Source organism: Plasmodium knowlesi, assembly GCF_000006355.2.
Source record: "Plasmodium knowlesi strain H genome assembly, chromosome: 12".
Lineage (NCBI taxonomy): Eukaryota > Apicomplexa > Aconoidasida > Haemosporida > Plasmodiidae > Plasmodium > Plasmodium knowlesi.
The window spans coordinates 1,009,792-1,037,328 of record NC_011913.2 but is presented as its reverse complement, the minus strand read 5'-3'; the positions used below and the strand labels follow the sequence as shown (position 1 = coordinate 1,037,328).

The 27,537-nt window shown below is 37.8% G+C and overlaps 7 protein-coding genes across 7 annotated transcripts; 5 read left to right on the top strand and 2 right to left on the bottom strand.

The window, feature by feature from the left end:
• Window positions 1-618: 618 nt before the first annotated feature.
• Window positions 619-5,506, top strand: PKNH_1223300 (spindle assembly abnormal protein 4, putative; the record flags this gene model as incomplete). The annotated part of the gene is made up of 5 exons (XM_002260250.1): window positions 619-4,100; window positions 4,237-4,798; window positions 4,975-5,039; window positions 5,172-5,290; window positions 5,484-5,506. 5 exons carry the CDS (start codon window positions 619-621, stop codon window positions 5,504-5,506), a joined length of 4,251 nt encoding a protein of 1,416 aa, XP_002260286.1.
• Window positions 5,507-6,825: 1,319 nt separating this feature from the next.
• On the top strand, window positions 6,826-10,746 carry PKNH_1223200 (zinc finger protein, putative; the record flags this gene model as incomplete). Its single annotated transcript, XM_002260249.1, has 1 exon — window positions 6,826-10,746. The coding sequence occupies one exon, from the start codon at window positions 6,826-6,828 to the stop codon at window positions 10,744-10,746; it is 3,921 nt and encodes a 1,306-aa protein (XP_002260285.1).
• Window positions 10,747-11,250: 504 nt separating this feature from the next.
• On the bottom strand, window positions 11,251-12,321 carry PKNH_1223100 (uncharacterized protein; the record flags this gene model as incomplete). The annotated part of the gene is made up of 1 exon (XM_002260248.1): window positions 11,251-12,321. One exon carries the CDS (start codon window positions 12,319-12,321, stop codon window positions 11,251-11,253), a length of 1,071 nt encoding a protein of 356 aa, XP_002260284.1.
• A 1,865-nt stretch (window positions 12,322-14,186) lies between these two features.
• Window positions 14,187-16,439, bottom strand: PKNH_1223000 (DNA-directed RNA polymerase III subunit RPC5, putative; the record flags this gene model as incomplete). Its single annotated transcript, XM_002260247.1, has 1 exon — window positions 14,187-16,439. One exon carries the CDS (start codon window positions 16,437-16,439, stop codon window positions 14,187-14,189), a length of 2,253 nt encoding a protein of 750 aa, XP_002260283.1.
• A 1,596-nt stretch (window positions 16,440-18,035) lies between these two features.
• Window positions 18,036-19,200, top strand: PKNH_1222900 (golgi apparatus membrane protein TVP23, putative; the record flags this gene model as incomplete). Its single annotated transcript, XM_002260246.1, has 3 exons — window positions 18,036-18,259; window positions 18,578-18,703; window positions 18,864-19,200. The coding sequence occupies 3 exons, from the start codon at window positions 18,036-18,038 to the stop codon at window positions 19,198-19,200; spliced, it is 687 nt and encodes a 228-aa protein (XP_002260282.1).
• Window positions 19,201-21,030: 1,830 nt separating this feature from the next.
• On the top strand, window positions 21,031-23,556 carry PKNH_1222800 (ATP-dependent RNA helicase DBP5, putative; the record flags this gene model as incomplete). Its single annotated transcript, XM_002260245.1, has 1 exon — window positions 21,031-23,556. One exon carries the CDS (start codon window positions 21,031-21,033, stop codon window positions 23,554-23,556), a length of 2,526 nt encoding a protein of 841 aa, XP_002260281.1.
• Window positions 23,557-24,760: 1,204 nt separating this feature from the next.
• On the top strand, window positions 24,761-27,235 carry PKNH_1222700 (GTP-binding protein, putative; the record flags this gene model as incomplete). Its single annotated transcript, XM_002260244.1, has 1 exon — window positions 24,761-27,235. One exon carries the CDS (start codon window positions 24,761-24,763, stop codon window positions 27,233-27,235), a length of 2,475 nt encoding a protein of 824 aa, XP_002260280.1.
• Between the last annotated feature and the right edge of the window lie 302 nt (window positions 27,236-27,537).

Sequence of the window (27,537 nt, the reverse complement as noted above, 5' to 3'; positions counted from 1 at the left end):
GAAAAAGACATATGACCCAGAAATGTTCAAAACGGGGTTAAATCTCCTTCTCAAGGATCATACATATCCAAATTAGCATTCTACTATTTTTGCAAGACATTTTTCATGCTCACTTTAATTTTGTCTCTTCCAGGAAAAGAGGAAAGCCAAACATTACCATTACTGAATGAATATTTTGTTACGTATTAACTACCTAATAAAAAAAAAAAAAAAAAAAAAAAAAAAAAAGGAAGGCGAAAAGGAAAAGAAGAAAAAGCTAGCCAAACAAAGTATGAAAAACAAACTAACGTACAAACAGAACTCAAGTGTAAACAATAAATTTAAGGTGACATTTCCAAAACTGTGCTAGGCATAAAAATGTGCCTGACCTTAAAGCATTTGTTTAAAAGGGTCTAAGGGTACGAAAAAAAAAAAAGGTTAAGGGAAAAAGGGCAAGGTAGGGTATATTCTTCTACCCCCCTTTGCCGACTTGTTAAAGTTGTACACTACCCAATATGTACACATGTATACCAATATGTTTCTAGCTGCATATGCGTGTATGCTCTAGACTGCACCCCCCACACACACACATACACACATCCTCATGGAATCTACAAATAAACGCACGGTTAAAGTAAAATGAAAAAGCGCAATGAAGAAACACATGGGGAAAATAAAATGAAAAAACGCAATGAAGAGTTCGACGACTATTACGATGTGTATGAGGAGAACTGGACAAACGACACATTCGAGGAACTAGAATATACACAGAGCCTGGAAAAAAATATAAAAAAAAAATTAAGTAAAGAAGAGTCAAAACAAAGTATATTTTTCTGCACACATGATAATACTAAAATGAGTAATGTGCAAGAAGAGCAACTAAATAGGAGCGATTTTAATTTAATCAATGAGTTAGAAACTTCCAAGGATGAGAAGGAGGAACTGGATTTAAATTTTGGCAGACTAAGCGAGGGGGAATCTCCCCAGGGAAATGGCCCAGGAGGTGGGTTAGGTCTATCAGTCGACCAAATGGATGATTACCATTCTAGGGGCCAAACGTATGACCATCACTCCGGAGACCAAGCGGATGACCACATCAGTGACAAAATAGGAGAAAGCAGAAAAACAGATCAGGAACTATTTTTATTTAAAGACATTTACGAAGAGTTGGAAAAAGGCCCGAACGGTGATAAGGACAGCAGTCACCCATATGATGATAATTTTTTCAAAGAAAATAACGACATAGGATATTTGGATAAATTAGAATTCACTAGCAGTAACAACGAATCAGATAATGCAGAAGGTCACTCCGGGAATTTATTCCATATGGATAAATCATCCATGGAAATGTGGCAAGGAATAAATAGCAACGGTACGGAAAGTTACGGGAATGGCCTAGATTGCCTCAACCATGGTCGCTATAGCGACTACGCCAATGGAGATGACATCAATTTTTCCAACGAATTGGATAGTAGTCCACAGAGGAACGCAGTGTTTCTCCATAGTGGGTATAGCATATGTGAGGACAACAAAGTAGCTTCCCCGAATGGAAAAGCTAGTCACATGTATCATAGTAACAGGAGTAGAGGTTGCTCTGTCATGAAGAGTCGGACTGGAGACTATGAGGGGAAGTTAGACGTTCAGACGGATAGCCCCTCCTCTTCCTTCTTTAAGGAGCAAATGGGAATAGGAGAATCGGAAGGGGGTAGTAAAGACATGGGTTATTTCAAAAGGGGTGGTAATGCATCAGGAGGGAATGGGGAAAACGCAGTGGGTCTCTCAAATGGTGATTTTCCAGAAGAAATGAACTCACTTTATAGTAATAGAAGCCAAAAAGGTGTCGGAAAATTTTCGTTCCAAAGTAGAGACTCGCACGCTAGCGTAGACAATGTGCACTCTGGGAACGATATTAAACGAAGTGATGCCTCTTGGGGGGAAAAGAAGGGTTATGACATCAGCATGAGCAGTAGCAACTTTAACCGAGAGGAATCTTTACACAGCTCCCACGACTATAAACTCTCCAAAGCGAGTAGCAAATTAAGTTTAAGTAAGCTTAATGACAGTGCTAAAAAAATAAGAAGAGTTGTTTTGCGAAGTAGTGACAATGACGTTAACGCCGATTCGTTGGAGGTGAATTCGAAGAGCAGCGTGAAGGGTTACTGCTCCCACGGTGAAAGCAAACCTGAAGGAGTCAATAAAACAGGTAATCGCACCTTTTCCGTGAGGGATAAACGCACCGAGCGTACTGAGAATAAAGCAGCTAGGAAAATAATCCCCACAAGAAAAGACCGTGACGGTACTTCAGGAATTATGACAAAAAATTTGAAACTAAAAAACGGAAATAAGAAAAAAGAGGGAAGATGGAAAAAGGAAGAGAAGAACCCTCAAGAAGGCACCAACCTTGAGGGTTTTCAAAAAAGACGCATCAATAGCGGTCATAGCGGGAAAACATCGAACAGTTTATCTTCACCTAAAAAGATTAATCGTGTGTATTCTTCAAACGAGTTAAGCATAAGGGAAGGTTCTGTTCATAGTACCTCAGATAGCAATTCCCTTTTTGTCGATAAGAAAAGAACTAAGGGAAGGAAAAATACCACTGACCCATGCAACAGCAATGACAGTACGGATATCTGCGTCGACTTGAATGATGAAGAATCGTGGGACGACACGGATAAGGCAACCGACAAAAAAGGGAGCACAAAGAAGAAAGGAATCGTAGCGATTCTAAAGGATAGGTACAAAAAAGAGAAGAAGAAAAAGAAAGGAGAAGCAGAGGAAGGTATTACGGAAAGAAGGCTCCGATCTATCGATAAAGGTAATAAGAAAAAAGATGTTACGCTTAATTATGAGGAGCTTACTGAACAAAGCAAAAGTGATCAACTGAACATGTTAGGAAAGGAACTGAACAACCAAATAAACAAACTAGAAGTGGAACAAGATAAAGTTAAGAAATTAGAATATGAGCTCATTGCTAAAAGTGCAGAAATAGAACTTGAGAGAGAAGAAATGAGAAACAAAATGGAAGAGGAGAAAAAAAAAATGATAAAAAATTTAGAAGAGGAAAGAAAAAAGTGGAACAAAGAAAAAAAAAGAATAGAAAGTGAAGTAGACAAGCAGAGGAGCATCATAATGAGCAAAAGAAAACTAACCAACGAAGTAGCAATGTTCAAAAATAAAATAAAAGAACTGGAAGAAAAGCTGACAACGGAAAAGAAACAGCACAAAATAAGTGTTGAGAAATTGAGAAAGGAGATCGAAAATTTAAAAATTGAAAATGAAAAACTCAAAACGGAGTTAAAAATTTCCGACGAATATAGAAGTAAGCTAGAAAATTACCAACAGAAAACTATCATGAAGTTAGCGACGAATGTGATTCAGGAGAAGATGGTAAAAAATGCCGATGGAAAAAGATTGCCTCATTTTTCGCACTCCTCAGGAAGTTCCACCACGGTGAAGAGTAATACAAAGGGGGAAAGTGGAAGGGGAAAAAGTGGTATGGTGGAAAGTGGCATGGTAGAAAGTGGCATGGTAGAAAGTGGCATGGTAGAAAGTGGCATAGCGGAAAGCGAATCGGATTCATTATATCAACCCACCAGAAGCGATGACAAAATATATCACACAAATGCACTACGGGAAAGGGGCCCCTCTGTAGTGCCTTCCAAAGAGGTAAAGGGGAAAAACAAAATTAAGCTTAACGATTTATTTGTGCAGAAGAATGACATGAAGATTAGGCATAGCGTTGTAAAGGATGATGCGTCTATAGATAAAAATTTAGAAAAGATGAAACTCCTAATACAGAAAAATAGAAATGCCGAAAAGAGGGACAAGGTATACAACGAGGAAGACAGCATTAGCCATACTACCAATGAACATGATAAAATTTTTAGAAAATATTTTTTCGACCAGTCAAGCAAAATAAATGACAAATTATCTTACAATAGTGGATTTACAAAGGAAGAGGAAGAGAAAGGGGACCCACACGAACAGCTCAGGAAGGCCTCCTTGCTAACGAACTACACCAAGCAGGATAATCAAAATGGGAGAGATGAAAAGGAACGAAATGAAGGGTTCCCACTGGGAAGAGTTCATGGCGATACACCAATGGGCGATTCAGCGGAAAGGTATGCCTCATCCATGGGGATGTGGACAAAATTTCTTAAGAGATAACTGTCGGGGAGGATATTTACCCCAAATAAAGTATCCTCCCCTTGTGATAATTAAAACAAACCGCAATTTTTGCATCTCCATTTTTCACAGGTTGACAAACGAGTTGGGAATTCATTCGAAGGGTGATAAGGCATCCATGGTAGAAAGAAATGGAAAGGAGACCATACCAAATAATGGATCAAAAGATGGCACAAGTAGAAATATCCCCACTACGGATAACACAGCGCATAGGCGTTATGGGATGGGAGAACCATCCTCTTTAAACACACCCACTGGTGAACTGAAAAGGAACAACACCATTAAACGAAACAACACCATTAAACTAAACAACACCATTAAACGAAACAACAACGAAGGCAACGGTAGCATTAACCACTTAAATCCTTTTGGCAAAAACTGGGACTTCATAATAAATTTCAATTTTGACGAATTATTTAACACCTGCGAAAATGTGATAGAATCGATATTCTCCTCCACGAAGAAGATGAAATATAGACAAGCATTTGTTGATGGAAAGGTGGAAACGTTATTTGAAGATGGCTTACGAATTATTGAGAAAAACAGAAACAAAAAAATTGTGGATCCCAACAATTTGACTATTTATTTGTACCCCAGTAAGGATTATCGTGCACAGTTGCCAAATTCGTACACGGTAAGGAAGGAAGAATGAGTTCCCACGTGCGAAAAAATCGCCACATGGAGGCTTTTCCTCGCGTGGATATAGCGTATAGATAGTTGTGCGATTCGTACACACTTCACAAGTAGGCTCAAAAAAATTACCGCGTATTTCCCCCCCTCCTATATGCACACTGTCTCCTTTTCCCTTAGCTATTCCGCTTTGTAAACAAAGGCATATACCAAGTGAACATACCGAATAAGTGCCAACTGAATAAGTAAGAAGAGAAGGGGCATATTCATTATCTCCATTTAAGTGTACTCTTCGATTAAATTACGAATCAGCACAGAAATAGCTTCCCTTCTTTTTCCCCCCTTTTTTTTTTTTTTTTTTTTTTTTTTTTTGGTAGATTTCCTAATGGCCAAATAGACTGCAAATATACCGATGGACACACACAAATTTTATTCTGCGATGGGCGAAGGAAGGAGATTCTACCTAACAGGGAGGAATATGCCATTCTGCGCAACGGTACTGGATGGGGAGGGAGAGTCTATAGAGAAATGGGCTCATTTACGTAGAGCACAACTTTGTTGTGTCGTCGGGGGTGCAATTGTAAGAAGTAGAAATGCTCTCACGAAGAGGGACACTACAGAGAACCGACAAAGTAGAAGCCTTCGAGGCGATAAATATGTTGCCTACTCTTTTTTTCCACCCCCTGCAGGTACGATAAAGAAGCTCAGTTAGCACCATCGCATTCACGGGGAATGAAAACTCCGCGTAAATTCTCTTCTCCACCACGGTCCTCGAGCAGGTCTTATTCTTCTCCATCTTCATCTCCCTCACCATTTGAACTCCTTGTGAACCGCGACACGCAAATTTGTTTTGTCCTGATGCAATGATTTCGTGTGCACACGTATCGTTCCTTTGGGGAAAACCCAACGGGAAAAACGTAGCATCGAGTTATTTGTCGATTGGTAGTTCGCGCGCACAGGTCTTCCTGCAACTGTAGCATTTCTGTGGCGCTCATTTTGAGGCAAATTAGTCTTTTACCTACTATTTTTTTCTTTTGAAGTTTATTAACTCGTTTGCCTCCTTTTTTAAATTCCGCATTCGATACATTCTCCCCCTTTTTTTAAACATTCTTCTTCCGAGAATTTGTGTAATTCTTAAACTTTTTAATTTTTTTTTTGGAGTCGCTGTTTTTTTTTACACATACGAAATGTACAAAAAATTTGCCGTTAATTTTGCAACAGAATAATCGTACGGAAAAAAAAAAAAAGGAATATTTCTTCAAGTGCATACATTCTCAACTAACATTTTTTTTTTTTTTTTTTTTTTTTTTTGCCAAGGGAAACTTCAATTTGCGTGATAAATATACAGGTTGAAGTTATCTCCTCGCATTATTGAAGAGGAGCCACTTTTTCGCTATATTTCCCCATTTTGCCATTATGATATGTGATAAAGCGACTAGGCAAAATATCTAAAACAAAATGACGTTTTTTTTTTTTTAGGATCTATCTTTTTTTTTTTTTTTTTTTTTTTGCGTATCAATTTTTTTTTTTTTTTTCTTGGCAAGCATATTGTATACTCGTATGGGGAGGTGTACATAATATTATAAATATAACACTGCATGAACTTATGCTGTCGAGGAAATCCTTCACCTCTCTCCTTTGCAATAATCGCTTTCAATCTGCGCCCACGTAGTCAGCCACATTGTTTTCAAATGGGTGGGGGGCAGTTTTCAAGGAGAATATTTGCCCGTTTGCCTGCGTTATTATATAGGCAGAAGGGGATGAATGTAGTAGGGGATTAAATCATACACTGAGTCGTGGAGCTGAAGAGGGAAAACAGAATCACAAGCGAACTATTTACCCGTATAAGGATGCCCGTGTAAGGATACCCGTGTAAGGATACCCGTGTAAGGATACCCGTATAAGGATGCGCGTGTAAGGATGCCCGTGTAAGGATACCTGTGTAAGGATGCCTGCGTGGAAATTCCCATTCGCTTGTCACCCTCTCTCTATTCTTCTCCTTCTTAATCACCCCCCCCACGGTTGTACAAAATGGACGAAGAAATATTAAACAAGTACGCAAAAAATAGCAACATAAATATCATCCCCTATAGTAACTTCTTCGTGGCACATAAGAGAAATGCTCTGGGGGAAGAGTACCTCAGTAGGGACAATGTCGGTCATGTGAAGAAGCGAGCTAAAATATCACTATATGATAATTTTGAATTTCTGAAAAAGCAAAGGTTAAGTGAAAATGACATCTGCATAGACCACTTTAAGGACATGGACAAGTATATCAATCATGTAAAGGAGTTAAGAAGTATTTATAATTTTCTCTTCAGTGATAATTTAACCAACGAGCATGATATTTTGTACGTGAACAGAAAATTTTGTACCATTCAATGCAATGAAATAATCGATAGAAACATATTCTTTGAGAATTCTGCGGAGAAGTGTAGTAATAATGGGTTATACAATTTTGCCAAAAGTGGAGTGAATGTCTCCGGGGGTGCGCTCATAAGGAAAAAGGGGGTGGGTGAAATGGAAGCGCATGGAGTATCCGCGGGGGGAAAAAATGTAGATTGGACAAGAAGTAGCTTGATCATATGCCCCCAAGGGGGGAAAAGCATTCGCACCGCTAACGCTAACGTGAACGCTAATGTTAATGTTAATGTTAGGCGTGATGACAGCATTGATAATTACCACATGGGGGGTGAGGAAAAGTTTGGAAATGGTCCTGAAGGAAGGAATAGAATTCCCGCCTTCGGAAAAAGAATACTTAATAGCGTCTCGAACCAAATATTGTACATCGATGATCTATCCCCCTATGACATTCTGCTCTTAGTGTCCTTAGTTACGCAGCTGCAAAATGAACAGAAAGAAAATGAAAAGGAAGAAAAGAACTTAGAAGTACTAGCGAACATTGATGAATTTCAAGTAAATTCACATTCGCTAAAAGAAATCTTTAGAAGCTATTTTAAGGAAAAGAGTTTTCAATGCTTCATGTGCGGATTACGATTCAGTTCAAGTGTAGAGAAGCTAAACCATTTGGAAAATCATTACGAGAAGAATAAATACTACACCAGCGGTGGGATAGAAAAACCAGGGGCCAATAGGAACAGAAAAAAAATTATATATTTGGATCACATGAGTATATCTATTGAGTTCTTTATCTGTAAGGAATATTCCATTTTTGAGGATGTGTATGAAAATATAGTTACGAAAAATTGTAACTCATTTAATTATAATGCCAAGTGGGAGGCGGACCGAAAGACGACCATCCATGTGGAGAAGAGGAATTACGAAGGTGTGAATGATTCTGCTCTTTCGAAGAGTGCCAAGAGGGAGAATGACGGAACGAATTACGGAGCGAATTTTGCGTCCCGTACAATCGGTTTGATGGATGATGAGGGAGTTGGTGATGTTGGAAATGCCACTGGAGGAGATTTCAACATGGTGTACCATGCGGGGAAGGCAAACAGCCTTGCGCACAGTAAAAGAGAACCCCCCCCTGAAACGCTCGCTTTTTATATATCCTCTGCGGGGGAAAAGTTGAAGGAAGGAGAAGACGCCCCGTTCGACCAAAACGTACAAGATGTATTCCATTTTGGAAAAGGGTCCAACGAAATGGATAACTTCTTTTGGGCAAAGGGAAACAACCAAGGACAGAATAAAAAAAATGAGAAAAAAAAAAAGAAATTGCAAAATGTAGAAAATGATGATGATGATGATTCTTCCTCAGATAATGACAACGACAACAAGAACAACAATAACAATGACAGCGACAATGACGGAGAGATAAATTTTTTTAATTTTATTTATGGAAATCAAAATACGCATGATGTGAGTCTGTGCAATTATTACACCGTGAGTGATGATAACAATGTTCATATAAATTACATCGATGGAGAAATCATGTTTAAAAACATTTTAAAATGCTTAGAGATAAAAGATATTCGCAATTATGTTTTCCCCTCCTGGATACCGCGTAGGAGCATAAGGAATTTTTTAGTCAGACCCGTTACTGAAATGTATGGGCATCAGGTAACTAGTACTAACTCATTTCCCAATTTGGCAGTCGCCAAAGGAATGGGCAATCTTTTTATGAACAAGTACTCCCCGGAAGATGCTTCGTTTGTGGACAAACTAGCTGTACACAGTAACGTGTGGAATTTGTGCACAAGAGGAGAGTTCTACCTAAGTAAACAGCTTGTTCCGATGAACGTTTTTTTTTCCTTGTCTATGATTGGCGGTCGGGATGGTAAACGGGGTGAAACTACCAACCGACGTAAATACGAACAAGGGTTTTTTTTCGATCACGCGTTAGATGGGAAGGCGGATACAATGCGAGGAGAGTTCCAAATGGAGAAGGCCAATTGGGGAGGAGCCCCTCTTCAGGACATCAGCATAAAAATCAGTGAGGAGTTGGGGGAAGAACCCGTCGAGGGAAAGTCCAAACAAATAGATGGACTCAGTAATAAAGTTCACCTTTCCAAAGATATCAGGGAAGGAGGAAACACGAAGAGATTGGAAAAGATAGACTACTCTATGGACGATTTTTCGGTCTACCCCTATAGCAGACATAACGTAGGATGTGAACACGAGGACGATGTAGAACAGATGATAATGCGTTCCTTCCTGTACATGTTTGACGAGAAGTACTTTGCACAAACCAAGGCCTTGAAGGAGACGTTTCTCTTCTATCTGAGGAGTAACTATTTGGAAATGAGCCATCAGTTGAATAAGCACGTAAACTTGAACGATATAGAAGAGAAACTATATAGTTATATACAAAATAATTTTACACAGAAAATGCCTATATTCGACACAAATAATTATCAACCGAATGAATGTTTTCTGTGTAAAGAAAAACTTCACTTCGATTATTCATATGAATACAATGACTTATACTATACGGATACTGTCGCTGTGGACTTGAATAATCTGCTCGAAAATGAGGAGGATAAGGACCCAACGAACACGTACAACTTCAATTTCAATGCCAAGAAGATTGACGAACTCAGCGATAAATGCATTTATAATGATCCAAGTTTTGACATATTGGATAACGGAATTAGAGAAGCAGAAATTTTTTTTCAAAAAATGCAAAATGGAGATACATGTTCGGGCAACGGAGTAAGCCAACAGGAGGAAGAAAAAAATACCACATGTGATAACCACCTTGGGGGAAAGCACAAAAAGGTTCACAGTTCTTTGCACATGAATGATCTGCTGGAAAATGTAAAAAAAATAATTGGTGAAAATTGTGTACTGAAAAGAACCATCATAGAGTCAGCTTTAAAATATAATTGCCAAATAAAAAATATCAGGAGGGGAAAAAAAAAAAAAAAAAAAGATGATCACATTCACCATTACAATAATTTATTTAAAAGTTTCTGCATTCCGTACGAAACTGTAAGCATTCTCCAGGATATACAAAAAGAAAATAAAAACAGGAGCAATGTTAACGTTAATAATGTCTCTCAATATGATATTAACCATGAATATGCAAATGACGAAATTGATGATTTTGTTAATTATTTTGAAAATGCTACACAACAAGTCACCAATTCAGTGTTGGAAAATATCTACAGTGGTAAAAAAATGGATAAACATATTTTTACACACATGACAAATTGTTATATAAATGACGATAATGAAAAAAAGGATAGTTTTACTCATATTTATTTCCCGTCCAGGAATTATTTGTACACAAACTTCACATATTTTCATCATCAGTGTTTTAAAAATTATGTGCAGTATTTTATTTTTCCATATTATTTTTTGACAAAGTTGGATGATCACCTTTTTAAGAAAATTGTCATATCCTCTGTGAAGCAATTTTTCAAGGCGTATCATCGTATTTGTAAGTTTGGCACTTGTGGGGTGAAACACGCCGGGGAAAACCATCCCTGTGAGAAGAAAAGACCAACTCCTAAGGCGAGCAAGCGCCAACGGAGGAGGCACTTTTAAGCGTGGCGCCACTGGCCATCATTTTTGTTTTCGTTGGTCCTTTTTTTTTTTTTTTTTTTTTTTTTTTTTGCCTTATTTATGATTTGTTTTGTATAAGGGGTGTTGTCCTACACACCACGATTGCTTCATCACGTGCACATAAATTTGCGAAAATTAAACATTTCAAATATGTGAATGAAGCGGATACCCCCCCCTTTCTTTTTTTTTTGGTATATTTCTTAAACATTAAAAAAAAAATTTTAAATTAAAAAGTTTTTTTTTTTTTTTTTGTAAAAGATGAAACAAAAACACGATTGTTGCTTGAGTGGGCTGCAATTTGACAGGGATGTGTCGCATGTATGCGTGTGCAAAAACGAACTCGTGTTGGGCGGAGAAGTAGACGCGAAAGCGAACAGAGTGAGTGTCATTCCGAGCGATTCGCAGGAAAAGGGGGGATAGGCTTACGAGAGGCCTTCCCTAAATAAGAGACCAAATACGGTGTCAACTGCTGTGAGAGTTGAGGAGTTACCCGTCCAGAGGGCACCTGACGCAGTTCCTGACGAAGTCGCAAAACTTGCATTTCCACTTGTCGGAGTTCTCCACCACGTCGCTAGAGCGCTTGCCATCCCAGTAATCCAACAAAATGTTAATAGTGAACAAAGTGGAGTGGTAAAAATAAGGAATGTGGTTTCGAGAAAACTCAACCCCTTGGTGTTCGTACACAATTTCCATTTCTTCTTTAATTTTTGGAAGTCTAACAAAGAGACAATTGACTACTTTGCATAGGTTTTCCAAGTTTTTATATTTTATCAAATCAATAGCGGTAAATTCAAACGTTGGATCACATTCGTATATTTCAAACAATTTTTTAAAGTCAGCCTTTCCACTTTTTAAATGTTGCAACAGTAGACAATATGTCTGTACCTGTATAGCGGAGGATTTCTTCTGAGCAAAGCTTGGCTCTCTTTTTTCCTTCCTCGTTTTGGTATCAGAAATTATTAAATATTCCCTCCTAGAAACATGATCGTATTCTATTCTTAGCTCGTCAATTATGCCTCTTAATACGTAGCCTCTAATGACCCCAAAAACCCACACTTCTCTTGCCTTCTTATATTCATATAATTGTTCCAACAGGATAATCGTGTTCAGTAGACGGTATCCTAAAGATTCTTCTCTCGTATTCACTTCCACATCAATTATGAGATGATCCGCTTTTTCTAACACTTCATGTCTTTCTATACCTAATCTCATTGCTTCTGTTTCTCTTTTTTTTCCGGTTGTTAAGATTAATTCCAATTGTTGTTCGCACCATAGTTGGGCTGATAAATCCGTGATACTTAACTTATTTTTTTTGTTGAATTTTTCATTTGGACATTTCGATATTTTGTATAATTTTTCCGTTTCGTTAATTTGTTGCTCTTCTAACAGATCCTCCACGTCGTTCACCAGTTGATCAAATTCGGATATGGACGACGATGGGCTTTCACTACTTTCTGCATTCCCTCCTAATGACTCGCTCACGGTTTTGCACTGCTTTTCATTATTCACGTTTTCTGCCTGCTCCCTTTTCCAGATTATGTTAAACGTTGTTAGCATTGTGTCTGCGGTGGGGTCGGTGGGAAAAGGGGTAAGAAGAGGTAATTAAAGGTCTAGTTCTTTAAGGAACGGTAAAGAGCGACATGCTCATGAAGGGGGGGCTTCAACACACGCCAAGTATAGTGACCATTGACAAAACTTCCATCCAACTAGTGATAATAACTACCCTAAAAGGAATCATCAGAATGGTGATGAGAACTCCCTCAAAGTGCACACAGAAACATGCCCACTGAAAGGCATTCCTAGACAAAAAAATATTGCTCTACCTGTGCATGTGCCTACGTGGTATATTTGCCACAAATGCCAGTGATGCTAGATGTGCATTCAAAGGGTGAGAAAAAACGGGGCGGAGATTTCACACGGGAAGGGGAGAATTTTTTTTCGTTAGTACCAATAACTCATGGATCTTAAAAAGCCTTAAAAAGCCTTAAAAAGCGATAAAAAGCCTTAAAAAGCGATGAAAAGCCTTAAAAAGCGATAAATGTAAAAATGCATAGAGTTGAATACATTACCCACACGTACTGTCGGAGAAAAATGGACCTATGCCAACGTGTAAAGCACATTCGTGTATTTCATGACGTTAAAAAAAAGTTTTGCATATTCTCGGGCGGCGACGCGCAGGGGAAAATATTTTCTCTCGCGCGGGATAATTTTATGCCCTAAAAAAAGTAGAAAGTGTATATAATTTTGTGAAAAAAAAAAAAAAAAAAAAAAAAAAAAAAAAAAAAAAATGACTCCGAAAGGATGTACTGGTACACATAAAATAACAAAAAAAAAAAAAAAGTGAGAGATAAAGAAAAGGCATAACTGCCACTTAAGCTGAGAGTTAGTGTAAATAATAGTAAGAATCTGTTTTGCGCATCCGCATCGCACATAAAACACAGGACATGTACAGAAAAATGATAATTTTCTATATTAGCCCGCGTATTGTGAAGAAGAAAAAAAAAAAAGACGCTCATCAAAATTACCCCAAAAAGTATGATTTAAAAAATTCCTCCAACGACGGAGGTTTTCTGATGAAGGACATGCTTTTAAAACTCCTATAAAATAGTGTAAGATGGCACTCGGAAATTATTTTCGAACCGTTTTTCAGTAAATACGAAAGAGGAAAAAATGGTTTAGTACGAAAAGGGAACAAAGTGGTTGTTTTAGTACGAAAGAGGAAAAAATGATTTAGTACGAAAAGGGAATGTGTGCATATAGGAGAGTACGGCCCGAGCGATTATCATCAGTAGTGGGGCAATGCCATTCTTCCCATAATGGACCATATGAACGATGCACCTATGCCCAGTGGGAATCACACTGCTAAACCGTAGGGCCAGAAGATAAATTACCGACAAAGTGTGTCAGCTCACTTTTATAAAATTTTAAAAAAACATCACTGTAAATACGAAAAAAAAAAAAAAAAAAAAAAAAAAAATGTAGTGATGTCGCAAAATTAGAAAAAAGTGTGTAAATATATTTTGTTTTTATAATCATGTAAGGTTTAAAAATGGGCCATATTATGCGCGTAAAACTGGATTGCATATACGCACCAACCACACACAACAGTTTGTTTAACCGGGTGCGTGCGTACGTACGTATTCAACTGACGGAGAGATACACCATAAAACCATAGCACAGAACCGCGTGGACAACTTCGCCACGCGAGAATGGAGAAAAAAAAAAAAAAAAAAAATGTAAAAAAGGATGATGTCCCAATAAAATTACACACGCACTGTGTTTACTAAAAAAGGAAGGTACGACCATTTCATGGCGTATTTTTCTATACATATCGGGCCATGTCCACTTGGAAATTTCCCCCAAACATAATGCAAAACAAAAAGGTGTATAGAGAATGCCTCCCATCATGCGGGCCTCCCCACTCAGCCGCAGCGAGCCGCCTCACCCTCGCGGAGCGAATCGTTACCCTTAAAAAAATACACCCCATTCCTCTGAACGCAGAACTCTTTTAAGATGTTCCTAAAATAAATATCAGGAATGGTTAAGGTGGATTGAATAGCCATTTCAACACGCTTCACGATTTCATTTTTTGAGAAAACAGCATTATGGTTCGTTTGAAAAATGTTAATAACAGCGTTCCTGCATTTGTTGAACTCGCTCTGATTCTCTATTCGCAAAAACCACATATTGTTAATTTGAAGGGCGATGTTATTTAGCGCCTTCATAAAAAATGGTAAGTCTATATTCGTATTTTTCGCATCCTTTTTAATCTTATTATATATATCATCAAAAGGTATGCAATTATTATGTAGCACATCTGTGATGTTTTTTTCCAATGTCCTAATATCCAGTTTGTAATCATTAATTACTATTTTGCTATTTTTATAAGTTTGAATAATTTTCGCAATTTTCACCATTTTCTTTTTCCACTTTTCATTAATCGATAGGCATAACTGGGTATTCTTATTTACAAATTCTTCATCCATTTTGTGCTTGAAAAAGTAGCCTGTATATTTATATTCGCATAGAGGATGGAACATTTCTGAAAGTGCATTGTTAGGTAGATTGGTGGCCTTTTCAAAGTTTTCCATCAGGATAGATGTAGAAGAATTGATTTTTTTGGAATCTGCATCAGGATCTGAGTTTCTGTAAAGGTTGCTATTATTATCCACATCGCTACGTTTATCATCTTCCCCTCTCCTCCTTTGATCATTAAGACCCTTTTTCCCGACCTTGATATTGTACACATGCTTCAGTAGAATGGGCTCCACCTGCTTGAATATAATTACCAGTAATAAATCACGAACTCTTATTTTGTAATCCATGTAGGAGAAACTTTCCATATTTTTTTTTATTTTCTCCTTCTCAATATCACTTTTCGGTTCCTTTCCTTTTAGAAATTTATATAAATATTTCGATTTTATGACCCATAACCCTAGGATGTTGACACAATATTTCTGGATAGTGTTTAGCAAAATATCCTGATCGATATTTTTTTTTATAATTTTCTGAATTTCACCAAACCTCTGAACATTTTTCAATCTCATTATTTTTAAAATTTGCTCATCCAGACTTAGCGAAAAGAAATACAGCATATTCAAATTGGTACTCACGTCTTCTTCACTTTTGTACAGAGTGTTACTGTGTCTACTGCTGTCTTTGAACTTACGATCGTTTAGATTTCCGTCTGATGGCAAATGACTGGTGTTGTCTTCCTTGGCGTTTTTACACATATGATTTAGGTACATCTGTCCATCATTGTGGAACATTATTTGGAGGGGTTCTTCATTATAATTTTCTCTTAAACCGCTACTGTTAAATTTGGTGGTGATGTTGCTTTTCTCTCCCCCAAGGTTATAACTATCTCCCGTATCATCATCAGCCCTGCAACTAAGAATATCATTTCTCTTGCTGATATTGGTGAAGAGTTCCAACATTTCTTGAGCCTCCAGAGAATCTGGTTCATAAATATTTACAATGCTTGTCCATTGATGTTCCGCAGTAACTGGTTGGTTGGTTTCACTTGGGTATTTACTCTCCCCTGGTTCAGAATTTTCTTTTATATTATTTGTCTGAACAGGTTCATTGGATTTGCTTTTCCCCCCTTCCACGTCCATATCCAATTTTATGTTATCATGCCATGGTTTAAACTGATAGATATGTTTTAAAGGGACCATGTAAATTTCTTTCTTCTTCTTTATTTCATTATATTGAAATAGGCAAACGCAATTTGTTATATATTCGCATATAACACTCGTGCTGATTAGTCTGCTTATATTCCTATCATTCTCTGAATCCCTATAAATAGTAATCGATTCGTGGCAATCTTCCTCCTCCTTCATGTTCATGTACTCATTCAGTTTGTATTCGAAAACGTATGTTTCTTCATTCGTATTGCATTTACCTCTTATTTGTTTTAATTTGTTATAATTCTTAGAGGTATATATTTTCTGTATATTGTTTGTATAATTGTATGGTCTGTATTTTGGTCTCAGGGGGTATTGGATAAGATACGTGTTAATATTGTTCAGGTTATTTTCGTTAATATTGTTCAGGTAAATATCTATTTCTTCTTCAATTTCTTCATCATCCTCCGAGACGGAGGTTTTGGAATTCCCATCAGACTCCTCTTCATCATATTTGTAGTTACTCAATTCCTTCAGGTCTTCGTTCATTCTTTTTCTGTGTAGTATATGGGGGGGGTCACTACAGATCCGTTTCAGCTCTATTACATTTATTATATATTTAGCATTTCCTCCCTTACGTATAATGCGCCTATATTTGCACTCAGTAGGGGGAGGAGGATGGATGGGGGGTTTTCACCCTTCTGATTGATAACGTTCGCCACGTTTCCATGATCTGTCAGTTCTGGACTGGCTTTCCCACCCCCCTTTTTTTTTCGCGTTTTTAAGGAAGAAAGGAGAAGGGTAGAGTGCATACTAATAAGAATGTTGCAGTTTCCTTCGGTGCAATGTTGTGTATCCTTACTATGTAAAACGGTATTTATATTTGTTAAATGTATTCTTCCGTAATAATGAGATGTACGCCTAAGGAGAAATATACAAAAAAATATTTCCTTCCTTCGGCAAAGCAGATTATACATTGTTCTTCATTGGAAACTTGGCGTGAAATCCGTTTAGTTCGTTAAAAAGCAGTTGGGCCTAAAAACCGTGCCGCTGTGGTCGTGATTGTAAAAGTATTATCAGGTCGTGAAGGGAGAGTGTTTCTTCTTTCGTGCACGTCGTCATTTTTTTTTTTTTTTTTTGCCGCTTCATCGCTGCGTTTTTTGCAGTTCGGTTCAACTGCCCCCCATTTTGAGGAATTCACATAGGCGTTCCTTTTTAACACCCGTTGAGCGCATTTTTGGAAAATCGTTCTCGTCACCGATGCGGTGTTTTTCCGGGGGCACGCAACTTCGCGTTGTCCAGAAGTGCTTTTTTTTTTTTTTTTTTTTTTTTTTTTTTCTCCAGTGTGAAGTGCTTGCTCGCTGAGTGAGTTACGTTTATGGAGGAACAATTAAAAAAAAAATAATAAATAAAAAAAAAAAAAAACCTTTGATCTAAACCTCGTTGCTCTTTTTGTAAAGTAACTCCATGTGAACTGATCGGACTGTGCGCGAGGACACATCTCTTGAAAAGTGTCAACTGGACGAAATGGAAAACACGCGCGTGTACGAATAGGCATATTTAAGTGCATGTGCCACTTCATACTCCTTTGTCCGTCTGCTTTATGTTCTATTTGCGGAAAATCTCCGCATAAGAAACTGTATCACAGAAATACAAACAAGCGTGAAGAGGAAGTATCACCCGGGAGGTGGTCTTCATTACTCATTATCCAATTCTGACGCCCTTTCACAGAAGAATAATTAATTCTTCTCTTCCATTATAGCGGAAGCCAAGTGTAGCATAACAGAACAAGTCGGAGAAAAGGGCAGATCATCAGAACTACCAAAAAAAGGGGGATACCCATAAACGTTGTCAATCTTTTGGGGGGTGGAGACAAAAATGAAATGTAACTCAGCTTAACATATTGACAGATGTTAAGTGGTCCATATGGTTTCCATAAGGGGAGTGGGAGAAATTCATTTATGCCTGATCATAATCTGCGTCGCTATACTGCTCATATGCATAGACGTAAGGATTCACGTATTTACAGACAGTTGTAAACGTTCCTTGTTTCGCATGCACATATACAGGCGATACGCCTTCAATAGTTATTTCTGCATGAGCTATCCGAACTCACCCCTTACACACGTTATCTCCTAAATCAAAATGGACAAGCATCCATTTGCTAGCGCCAAAAATAATTCGGGCACTGTGCAGGTCCCTACAGGCTCAGGAATTCCTATGAGCATTAACAACTCCTTCAGTGTGAATAATCATACACCATTTGATAGAAAGGATCTGACCACCTACTTTGACAATTTATTCAACAGAAGCAACCATCCGTATATTTGCTTCTCCCACGTTTTTTTTAAGCTCCTCGCTGTATCACTGTAATAATAAATGCATGTCTCTGTACGCATAATTTGGCATGCGTATTTATATCCCCATGTAGAGAGGAGGAAATGTGAGTGGTTGCCTTTTCAAAATACATTAGCTACATGTTTTACATCTCCTAGCGAGTTTAAGTTGTTCAATTCATTTTACCAAATGGGTTAAGTTAACATTGTTAAAATAAATTAAAATGATTCCTTCTTCTTCTTCTTCTTCTTCTTCTTCTTCTTCTTCTTCTTCTTCTTCTTCTTCTTCTTCTTCTTTTTTTTTTTTTTTTTTTTTTTTTTTTTCATCTTGATTTTCCCCTCATTTTACAGATACTTTGTAGGACCTTTCCTATTTCAAAGTGAAGAATCGAATGAGCATGACTTCATCATCACATTCTCAGTTACCCTATTTTTAGTTTCGCTCGATTTTTATTTGGTTAAAAATATTATCGGCAGGTGGGTAAAAACGGGGGAGGGAATTCTCCCCATCGTCACTATGCATTCTTGCAGATGTATATCTACACACATATGCGGATATAATAACATATGTATAATAAGGTTCTTATAATAACATGTTTTTTTTTTTTTTTTTTTTTTTTTCTCTCTGCTTTTTAAGATTCCTGGTGAAGATGATTTGGTGGATCGACGCGAATGAAGATTATTCCAACAAAATAATTTTCAAAACGTCAGAAGAAAGCCTACTGAATGCCACAGACAAGAAGGTTTTTTGGTATGTACTGTATGCAAACTTTTTCATATGGCTGAGCCAGACCTTACTGATGTTGATGTCGTTTCAGTTTTGTTGGTTTCTGCTCTGTTTTCTGTGCCTATTCCTCTCCTTTTACAACTTATTTAACTTTTGGATGTGCTCCAAGGAACAACATAAAGCAGTAGGCACCTTTTTGAGCCGCATGAATTTGAACCAGTTGTACAAGACAGTGTTCAGTAGGTAGCTGTGTCGTTGGTAAGTGGAAGAATCAACGTATTTTATCAATTCTTTTTGCACACCTTAAAAATGAAACGAACGTGGAAACAGAATTTTCAGTTTCCTCCTCCTCCCCCCCCCGCCTTTCCCCCTTTTTATAATCGTTGCAAAATTTAAAGTTTTGATAAATCACATAAGTGTAATTACTTCCTTTTTTTTTTTTTTTTTTTTTTTTCAAATTAAAGTTATACGAACGCATAGAGAAAAACAGTGAAATATCGCAACGTTGAGAAAATGAAATTCAATCCACGCGTCCTCATTCTGTTGCGTTGTTGATACCTGTTTTTCGCATTATTTTTTAACACCTGTTGGTATGTCATTTTTTTTTTTTTTTTTTTTTTTTTTATTTGACAAAACATTTCACCTTAAATGTGCATAAACTGGATTTATTTGTTTTATTTCACTCTTCGAATGGTGAATTATTTAATTTAAAGGGTTAACAAATTAACCATTTATTCTCCACCCCTGCATGATATTACTTTTTACCACAGGGGCAAATAAATGGTTAATTTGTTAACCCCTACATTCAATGCACCAAAAAGCAACTAGCTTGAACAAAACGGTTCCTCTCGCCCCAACCCCTGTGAATTATTCACTCCGTTAACACAACATCGCAGGAAATAGGTATCCCGGCTTTGTATTTGTCCTGCATGTAACAACATTTGCCATTCTAAAGATCGAAGCGATTGCTCTATGTTTACATATGGTGAAAAATAAAAAAAGAAATAAATGGACCCTGCGCTATCAGCTCACCACTCTCCAATTATCGTGCCAAACAGAAGCTTAAAAAAAAAAAAAAAAAAAAATCGTTCGTGTGGCTAGCATGAGCACACTGATTGTGTCCCCACTGGTACAAAATGTAACGCGACGAAAATATACGAAAGTGTAAGAATGCGTCGTTCTGCGTTATTTTCCTCGTCCTCGTTCGTTCGTCCGCTCGTTCGGTTTACATGTACACTCTATCGCACTGCGCTGTACTTGTACATATATGTATTCATGAACATATCTATGTCGTTGGGGACGACAAATTTATGAATACTTTCATGGGAATTTGCCACTTTTCAAAATTGCTTTTCTCTCCTTTGTTTTTTTTTTTTTTTTTTTTTTTTTAACCATTTTGCTATATTATTTTAATTTTCTTTTTAAATTCCTTCCATCATGCGAACGGGAATGATAGGCCAAATTGAAAAGGGAGTTAGCACCGAAAATTCCTATTAGCCAATCTCTTTAAATAAAAAAAAAAAAAAAAAAAAAAGTTACATATAATAATAAAGGGCGTAACAACGGCAAATCGGAATATGCTACCAGGAAAGGCATGAGAAAAAAAAAAAAAAAAAAAAAATCTCCCCCTTTCTGTTATCCCCAGAGTTACTCTTTTCTTGTACTGCAGAAAGTAGCAGAATATATAAATATGTTCTTCTCATCCAGATGCAGTGCTATTTAAGAAAAGGCCCAAACAAACGTTAAAGCAACCAAGGAGGAAAAAAACGGTTGGCCAAAGTGGGGATATATCCTTATAACAGGTCCTTTCACCTTGCGCACTTGCCTACGGGGAAATATACATCCCAGTTTCTGAGCGAAAGAGCTATAAAGCTCTCATATATTTCTATGCGCGCCTGCGTCAAAAGGAAAACCCCCCAAAAGTCGGTAGCTCTCCTGAAGAGGAAAATTCGCAAGGCATATACTCGTATCCACTTTGCCCCAACGACCGCAGTAGTACTACCCCTAGGTGAGTAGAAAAAGCACCTCTCCTCCCCGTGGCCGCCACATAGGATAATCAAACAAATTAGTTGACAAAATGAGCATAGAGGAAGAAACCCCCAGTGCTGAAAAGGCGAACGATGAAAAGACGAACAATGAAAAGAAGAACAATGAAAAGACGAACGATGAAAAGACGAATGAGAATTCCAAAAATGAGGAGTTGAAGGATTCCCCCGTAAATCAGGAAGAGAAGAAAGATGACACAAAGGTGGAAAGTAAAGATGATACCAAAGAGGAAAGTAAAGATGATGTCAAAACGGACAGTAAAAATGATGAGAAAAGCAACGGAAAAGATGAAGAAAAAAATGAAGCCAAAGAAGACACCAAGGCCGAAGCAGGAGGAGATGATGTCATGAACATGCTGATGAGCTACCTGCAGAAGAATAAGGACGATCCCAAAATCATGCAAACCATGTTGAGCATGATGGGCGGGAAGGGAAAAGACGCTGCAACAGGGCTGAGTGAGATAAAATTGCCAAACAGCGGGGCCAAAGAAACTGAAGGAAGAGAAGACAAAAACCTCTCTGATAAAGGAAGTGCAATGAATGGAAAGAAGAAAGACGAAGAGGAATCGCAAAGAAATGGTGACAAGAAAAACAAGGAAGAGAAAGAGACAGGAAATAAAATGCTAAATCTGTTTGGTTCGAAAAGTGAAAAGAGCATTTTTCCTAATTTTGGATTTTCCAGTGGATTCAAGAACACAGGAAATGAGACAAAGGAGGGATCATCTTCAGGTGCAGGTAGCATTTTTGGAGATGGAAAAAAAAATTTCTTTGCTCAGTTTGGAGAAGATAAAGGGCGCAGTGGTAGTGACAGTATGAACAAGTTCGGGTTTAGTGGATTCAGCGGATTCAGCGGATTTGGTAACGCCACCTTTGGTAATGCCAACTTTGGTAACTCCACCTTTGGTAGCACCGCTCTTGGTAACACCACCTTGGGCAGTGGGAAGAAAAACGAAGATGGGACCACCCCTGCGAAGGAGAAAACAACACAAGTAATCTTCAGCAATGGAAAAAGTACCACAGATGCTAGTACAAGCAAGGAGAAGGATGAAGGGACCGGAAAAAGCGACACGGGTATGAAGAAAAAATTCGAAACCTTGGTTGAAGATGACGATGATTACATAATAGAAAGCGCAGAAACGAAGGAACCAATCGAAGAAGAAGCAATTTCAATGATAGAAAATATGAACATAATGAATAACGAAAGTGGAAAGGAAAAAAAATTAAGTAACTTTGATTTTAGCAAAGCATTAAATAATAATACCACTGAGGAAGTGAGAGATGTGAAATTATATCGTTCCAGAAATACATGGGAAGAATTAAACATAGATAATGAGCTTATCCAAATATTGACGTATTTAAAATTTTTCGCACCTTCAAAAATACAGGGTCTGGCTCTTCCGTACATATTAAATACTAACAAAAATTTAATAGCGCAGGCTCAAAATGGATCAGGAAAAACACTTACCTTTGTCATTTCCATGCTTTCCAAGATTAACAGAAATGAAGGAATTCTGCAAGCCATGTGTATCTGTCCAACGAGGGAATTAGCTCAACAGAATTATGATGTCGTAGGAAAATTTACAAAATATTTAACCGTGAAAGTTTTTCTAGCTGTACCATTATGCGATAAATATAATAAAAACGAGGGGTTCCAAATCTATGTTGGTACACCAGGAAAAACATTAGACTTGTTGAAGAGAAAATTTGTGGATACAAAGAATGTGTCAATTTTTGTATTAGATGAAGCTGATGATTTAATCGATATTAAAAATAATATGTCTTCGCAAGTGGAAAGTATCAAAAGGTTTTTACCAAAGCAATGCCAAATTCTTCTCTTCTCTGCTACATATAATGAAGAGGTAAGATCCTTTGCAGATAGGTTTGCTCCAAATGCATCGAAAATTAGTGTGCGTCAGGAAGATTTAACTTTAAAATGTGTTAAGCAGTATTATCTGTTAACAGAAAATGAAGAACAGAAATACTACTACCTTTCTGAATTGTATTGCTCCATGAGCATTTCGCAATGTGTTATTTTTGTCAATTCTAAAGTTTCAGCTTACAATCTCTACCAGTTTATGACGGAGAGGGGGCACAATGTTACTCTCATTTGTGCAGATAGTGTTATTAGTAGATTTACAAAAAATCAAGTACAAAAGGCAAATGTGTTAGGCATGGACCCGAAAACTAGGGATACCCTAATGTCCGATTTTAAGAGTGGAGTGTCCAAAGTTTTAATCTGCACAGATTTGCTTTCCAGAGGGATTGACGTACCCACCATCAGCTTAGTTATTAATTTTGACTTACCCTATGTTTATCATGGAAGAATTTCAGAAAACCATGGAAACCATTTCGCTAACAGAAAAGTGAACATGGAAACGTACATTCATCGTATTGGACGGACAGGAAGATTTGGAACGAAAGGAATGGCTATTAATTTTGTAAGTAAAAATCAGTTGGTTTATATTAAGCAAATAGAACAATTTTATCAGTGTGTTATATCAGACTTGGAAGTCGATTCTGAGATTATGATTACATCCGCCTCGAAGGGAGGAGACTGATTTGGCCAAAGGAGGAAGGGGATATAAGGAAACCTCCTTCACATTGAAACTACGCGCATTTGTGGTAGTGCCAACGCTTTTGCATGAAACCTCACCCAAAGGGGAGGACCAGCCAAACTACCACCCCAGCGTTAATATGTTACCATGTTGCCATGTTGCTACGTTGCCACGTTACTTCTGCGTGACTGCTTCGTTTTGCTCACCGCGGGTCTCCTGCGCGCAAAGGAAATTTTGCCATTTTGAAATTCCTTTACAGCAACCTGGCACAAACACACACACACACACACTATTTTAAGAGTTTTTTTTTTTTTTTTTTTTTTTTTTCTTACCACCCCATTTTGTTTCTTTCCTAATTCTAAAAGCCTTTATCTGCATATGCGTCTCTGTTCGGCCAAACGGGAAAAGGTAACCCGGGCCAACATAGGTGTTGCGTGTATGTGTTATATTTATGTGTATCATCACTTTTTTTTTACCCCATTTTTCATTTTTGTTTGCCCCCTTTTTTGCATGTGAGCATCGTATGGCTCTTCCCCTGTACAACTTCTTCCCAACCTAGAGGTGTGCCCATAGCATGTCCACTTGAACGATGGGTAAATTGCTCACAAGGCAGAATTAAAATTTTGCGAAAAGGTTATACATGTGAGTATTTGAAATTGTTCTCCATATGTTTTACCCATTCATTGGGAGAAACCATCACCTTCTACACATATGCAACAGTACATGCGTTTGGTTATTTCCGTCGGTGCACCTGTTCACGACATCCTCGTTATTGGCAGTCCGACCACATTTTGAAGAAAGCATTTCTACAAGAACGAAAGTTGTAAATATTGCATTAACGGATGGAAGAGTTAAGTTTTTTTTTTTTTTTTTTTTCTAACGAGCAAATCGTATACATATGCCTACTGAACAACATTTACTGCGTCGTATCTACCAAGGAAAGAAAAAAAAAAAAAAAAAAAAAAAAAAAAAAAAAAAAAAATGCTTTTAAATCCTATGATGCGTTGGAAGGACATCCACCAAGCGTGGCGCGAATTATGTTTGAAGTTCTGCGCAAGTCAAAACTTATTGACAAGCGCGTTAGGGAAGATAAATGAAAAGCGGGTAACACATCTGTGTATGCAAGTAACAACGTGGATATACCGCTAATAAATGCAAGTACTAAGGACCATCACTCTCTCCACATGTTAAGAGAACACCTCTACAAATGCTTGGAGTAATTCTAAAAAGAGCTCTCCAGAAAAGCAGGTATCACATTACTGCTAGTTTGAGTCGCCCCCAGCACATCAGGGCCCCACAGTTTAGTAGCCAAAATGAATCCCCCTTGACAATTGAAAAGGACCACTTCTACATTAACCCATTAAGGAAATTAACGTGCATAGGATGTGGGGAATTTCTCCAAACCACAGATGAAAGAAAATCTGGGTTCGTCCCCTTTAATGTGTACGAAAAATACAGCAATGGGCGAATAAAGTTCTACACCAAAGTCAAGGGGGAGGAGGTGAGTTCAGTTCCCGACGGGGTGAAGGTCGATGTAAATAAGTTTCCCAGCTTCCGAGTGAAGACGAAGATTATTCTCTGCAAAAGGTGTTACAGATTACAGCATTATAAATCTACAAGCACACAATGTGAGGTGGACACAAATAGGATTGAAAATATTATCAGGTGCAGGACGGAGATTCAGGAAGAGGTGAAGCGTCGGCGTAAGGGGGGAACCCCAATAAGGAAGTCATCTTCAACACAAACCGAATCGAGTGAAACGACCGAATCGGGTGAACTGGCCAAATCGGAAGAACCGACCGAATCAGGGGAACCCGATGAACAGCTATCCCTGGGAAAACCCCCTCCGGGACCTACCAACCTCACAGTGGAGAATCCTCAAGAAGAGGCAATGCCCCCCGTTTGTGAAGGTGATTCCTCCGCCGAGGTGAGCAACCGAACGGGACCCGCCAGTGTTAACAACGAAGTGAATGAATCGTTAGAACAGGTTGTACGTGGAAGGAGGCATAAACGAGAGGGCCGTGCACATAGGAAGGAAGTGCAAAAGGAGGGAAATACAGGAGAAGGAAATGGCCGGATTATTTATATCACGCAAGTTAAGGAAGAAAAAAAACAGATCCTCGGAAGAGATGAAGCGGGAAAAGAAATTGAGAGCGAAATGGATAATTCGGAAGTGATTTCTCCAGGAGAAAAGTACTACTACGATCCGTCGTACAGAATCGACAAGAGGAGCATAAACGTATATGAGAAAAAGGATATTCTGAAAAAAAGAAACGACATGAAAAGATTGGATGTGGAGAAAATGCAAGTAAGTACAGCCAAGTATGTGGAAGGAGATAGAAATGAGGTGATGAATAACTTGATAAAAAAAATGAAAAGGAAATCTCTAGTTCTATATCTAATAGATATAACTAATATAGAAAATACTATCCTCCCAGAATTGTACATAGGATGTAAAAATAAAGATATAAATATCATATGGCTAGTTAATAAAGTGGATTGTCTACCCAAGTCCACAAACCTGGAAATGGTAAAAATTTGGTTCCGAAACTTAGTAAGGCAAATAAAAAATACCCATATAAATGACTTAATATTTATTTCCGCTTTAAAGTTCTACAACCTTAATATGTTAGAAGAAAGAATGAAGTACTACGTAGATTTAGAAAAAGGAACAGATATCTACATAGTGGGGTGTGTAAATGTAGGGAAGTCGTCATTTGTGAATTCCTTCTTAAAATATATAAATTATAAGCACATAGGAGACATTTACAGTAAGAGAAAAAAAGGAGGAGTTACGACATCGAACATTCCATACACAACATTAAATTACAATACATTTCAATTAAAAAAAAATATAAAAATTATCGATACGATGGGGATTCCAACAAAGTATCAATACTCTTCCATTCTTTACAAAGATATAGACTTAAACAGTATTAGCATAAACAAACGAATTCAACCCTTTACATATAAGTTGAAAGAAAATTCCTCCATAATATTGGGTAGTCTATGTTACATCAATTTAATATATGGTTCCTTTGCTCTCGTGACATTTTATATCTCCAATAGGGTTACAATTCATATCTGCAGAAGCGAAAAGGTGGAACAATTTCTGGAGAAAAAAAAATGTTCCTTCTTATACCCTCCTCATGTAGAACAAGATTTTCATCTTCTCAAACCTTTTGTTAAACACACCGTCAAGGTTTTTGGAAAGGATTTTGAAAGCATCGACGATATAGTTATTTCTGATTTATGTTGGTTCTCTGTTAGCGGCAGGGGGGTTAAGGTTTTTGAGATATATGCACCAAAAAATGTGAAAATTTATCGTAGACCTTCCATGATTACTGATGCAGTTAAGCATACGCAGGTGGATGTGTTCAAATACAAGTCGTATCGGGGAAGGACTGCCAAGGTGCTACGGAAAAAGAAGAAACTTATTGAAGAACTTGATAGGCTAGATCCTGACCGACGCCAGGAAATGAAGAGACTCACTCTTCAGGGGGAGTTTGCACAACTAGACAATTTGAGAAACTTTAACGATAACCCCAGGGAGGTCGTTTCGCCAGGCCATGTATCAGGCAACCTATCAAACGGTGCGGGCATCTCCACGTTGGGAACCCTGTCCTCCGCCCCGCTCATTGGGGACAAGAGTGACATAGAAAACATCACCCATTATTTGTAATTTTATCAATTTTTTTCTTGCTCAATTTGAGTCTTTTTTTTTTTTTTTTTTTTTTTTTTTTGATAGCGGCCCGCCGCAGTGTGTGCTAATTCTATCCGAAGTGGAAAGCTCGTCCGTGGTAACCATGTCGGGGTAACCATGTTGGTGGTAATCATGTTGACGGTAATCATGTTGGTGGTAATCATGTTGGTGGTAAACCTGTCGATGGAAACCATGTTGACGGTAATCATGTTGGTGGTAATCATGTTGGTGGTAAACCTGTCGATGGAAACCATGTTGACGGTAATCATCATGCTGGTGGA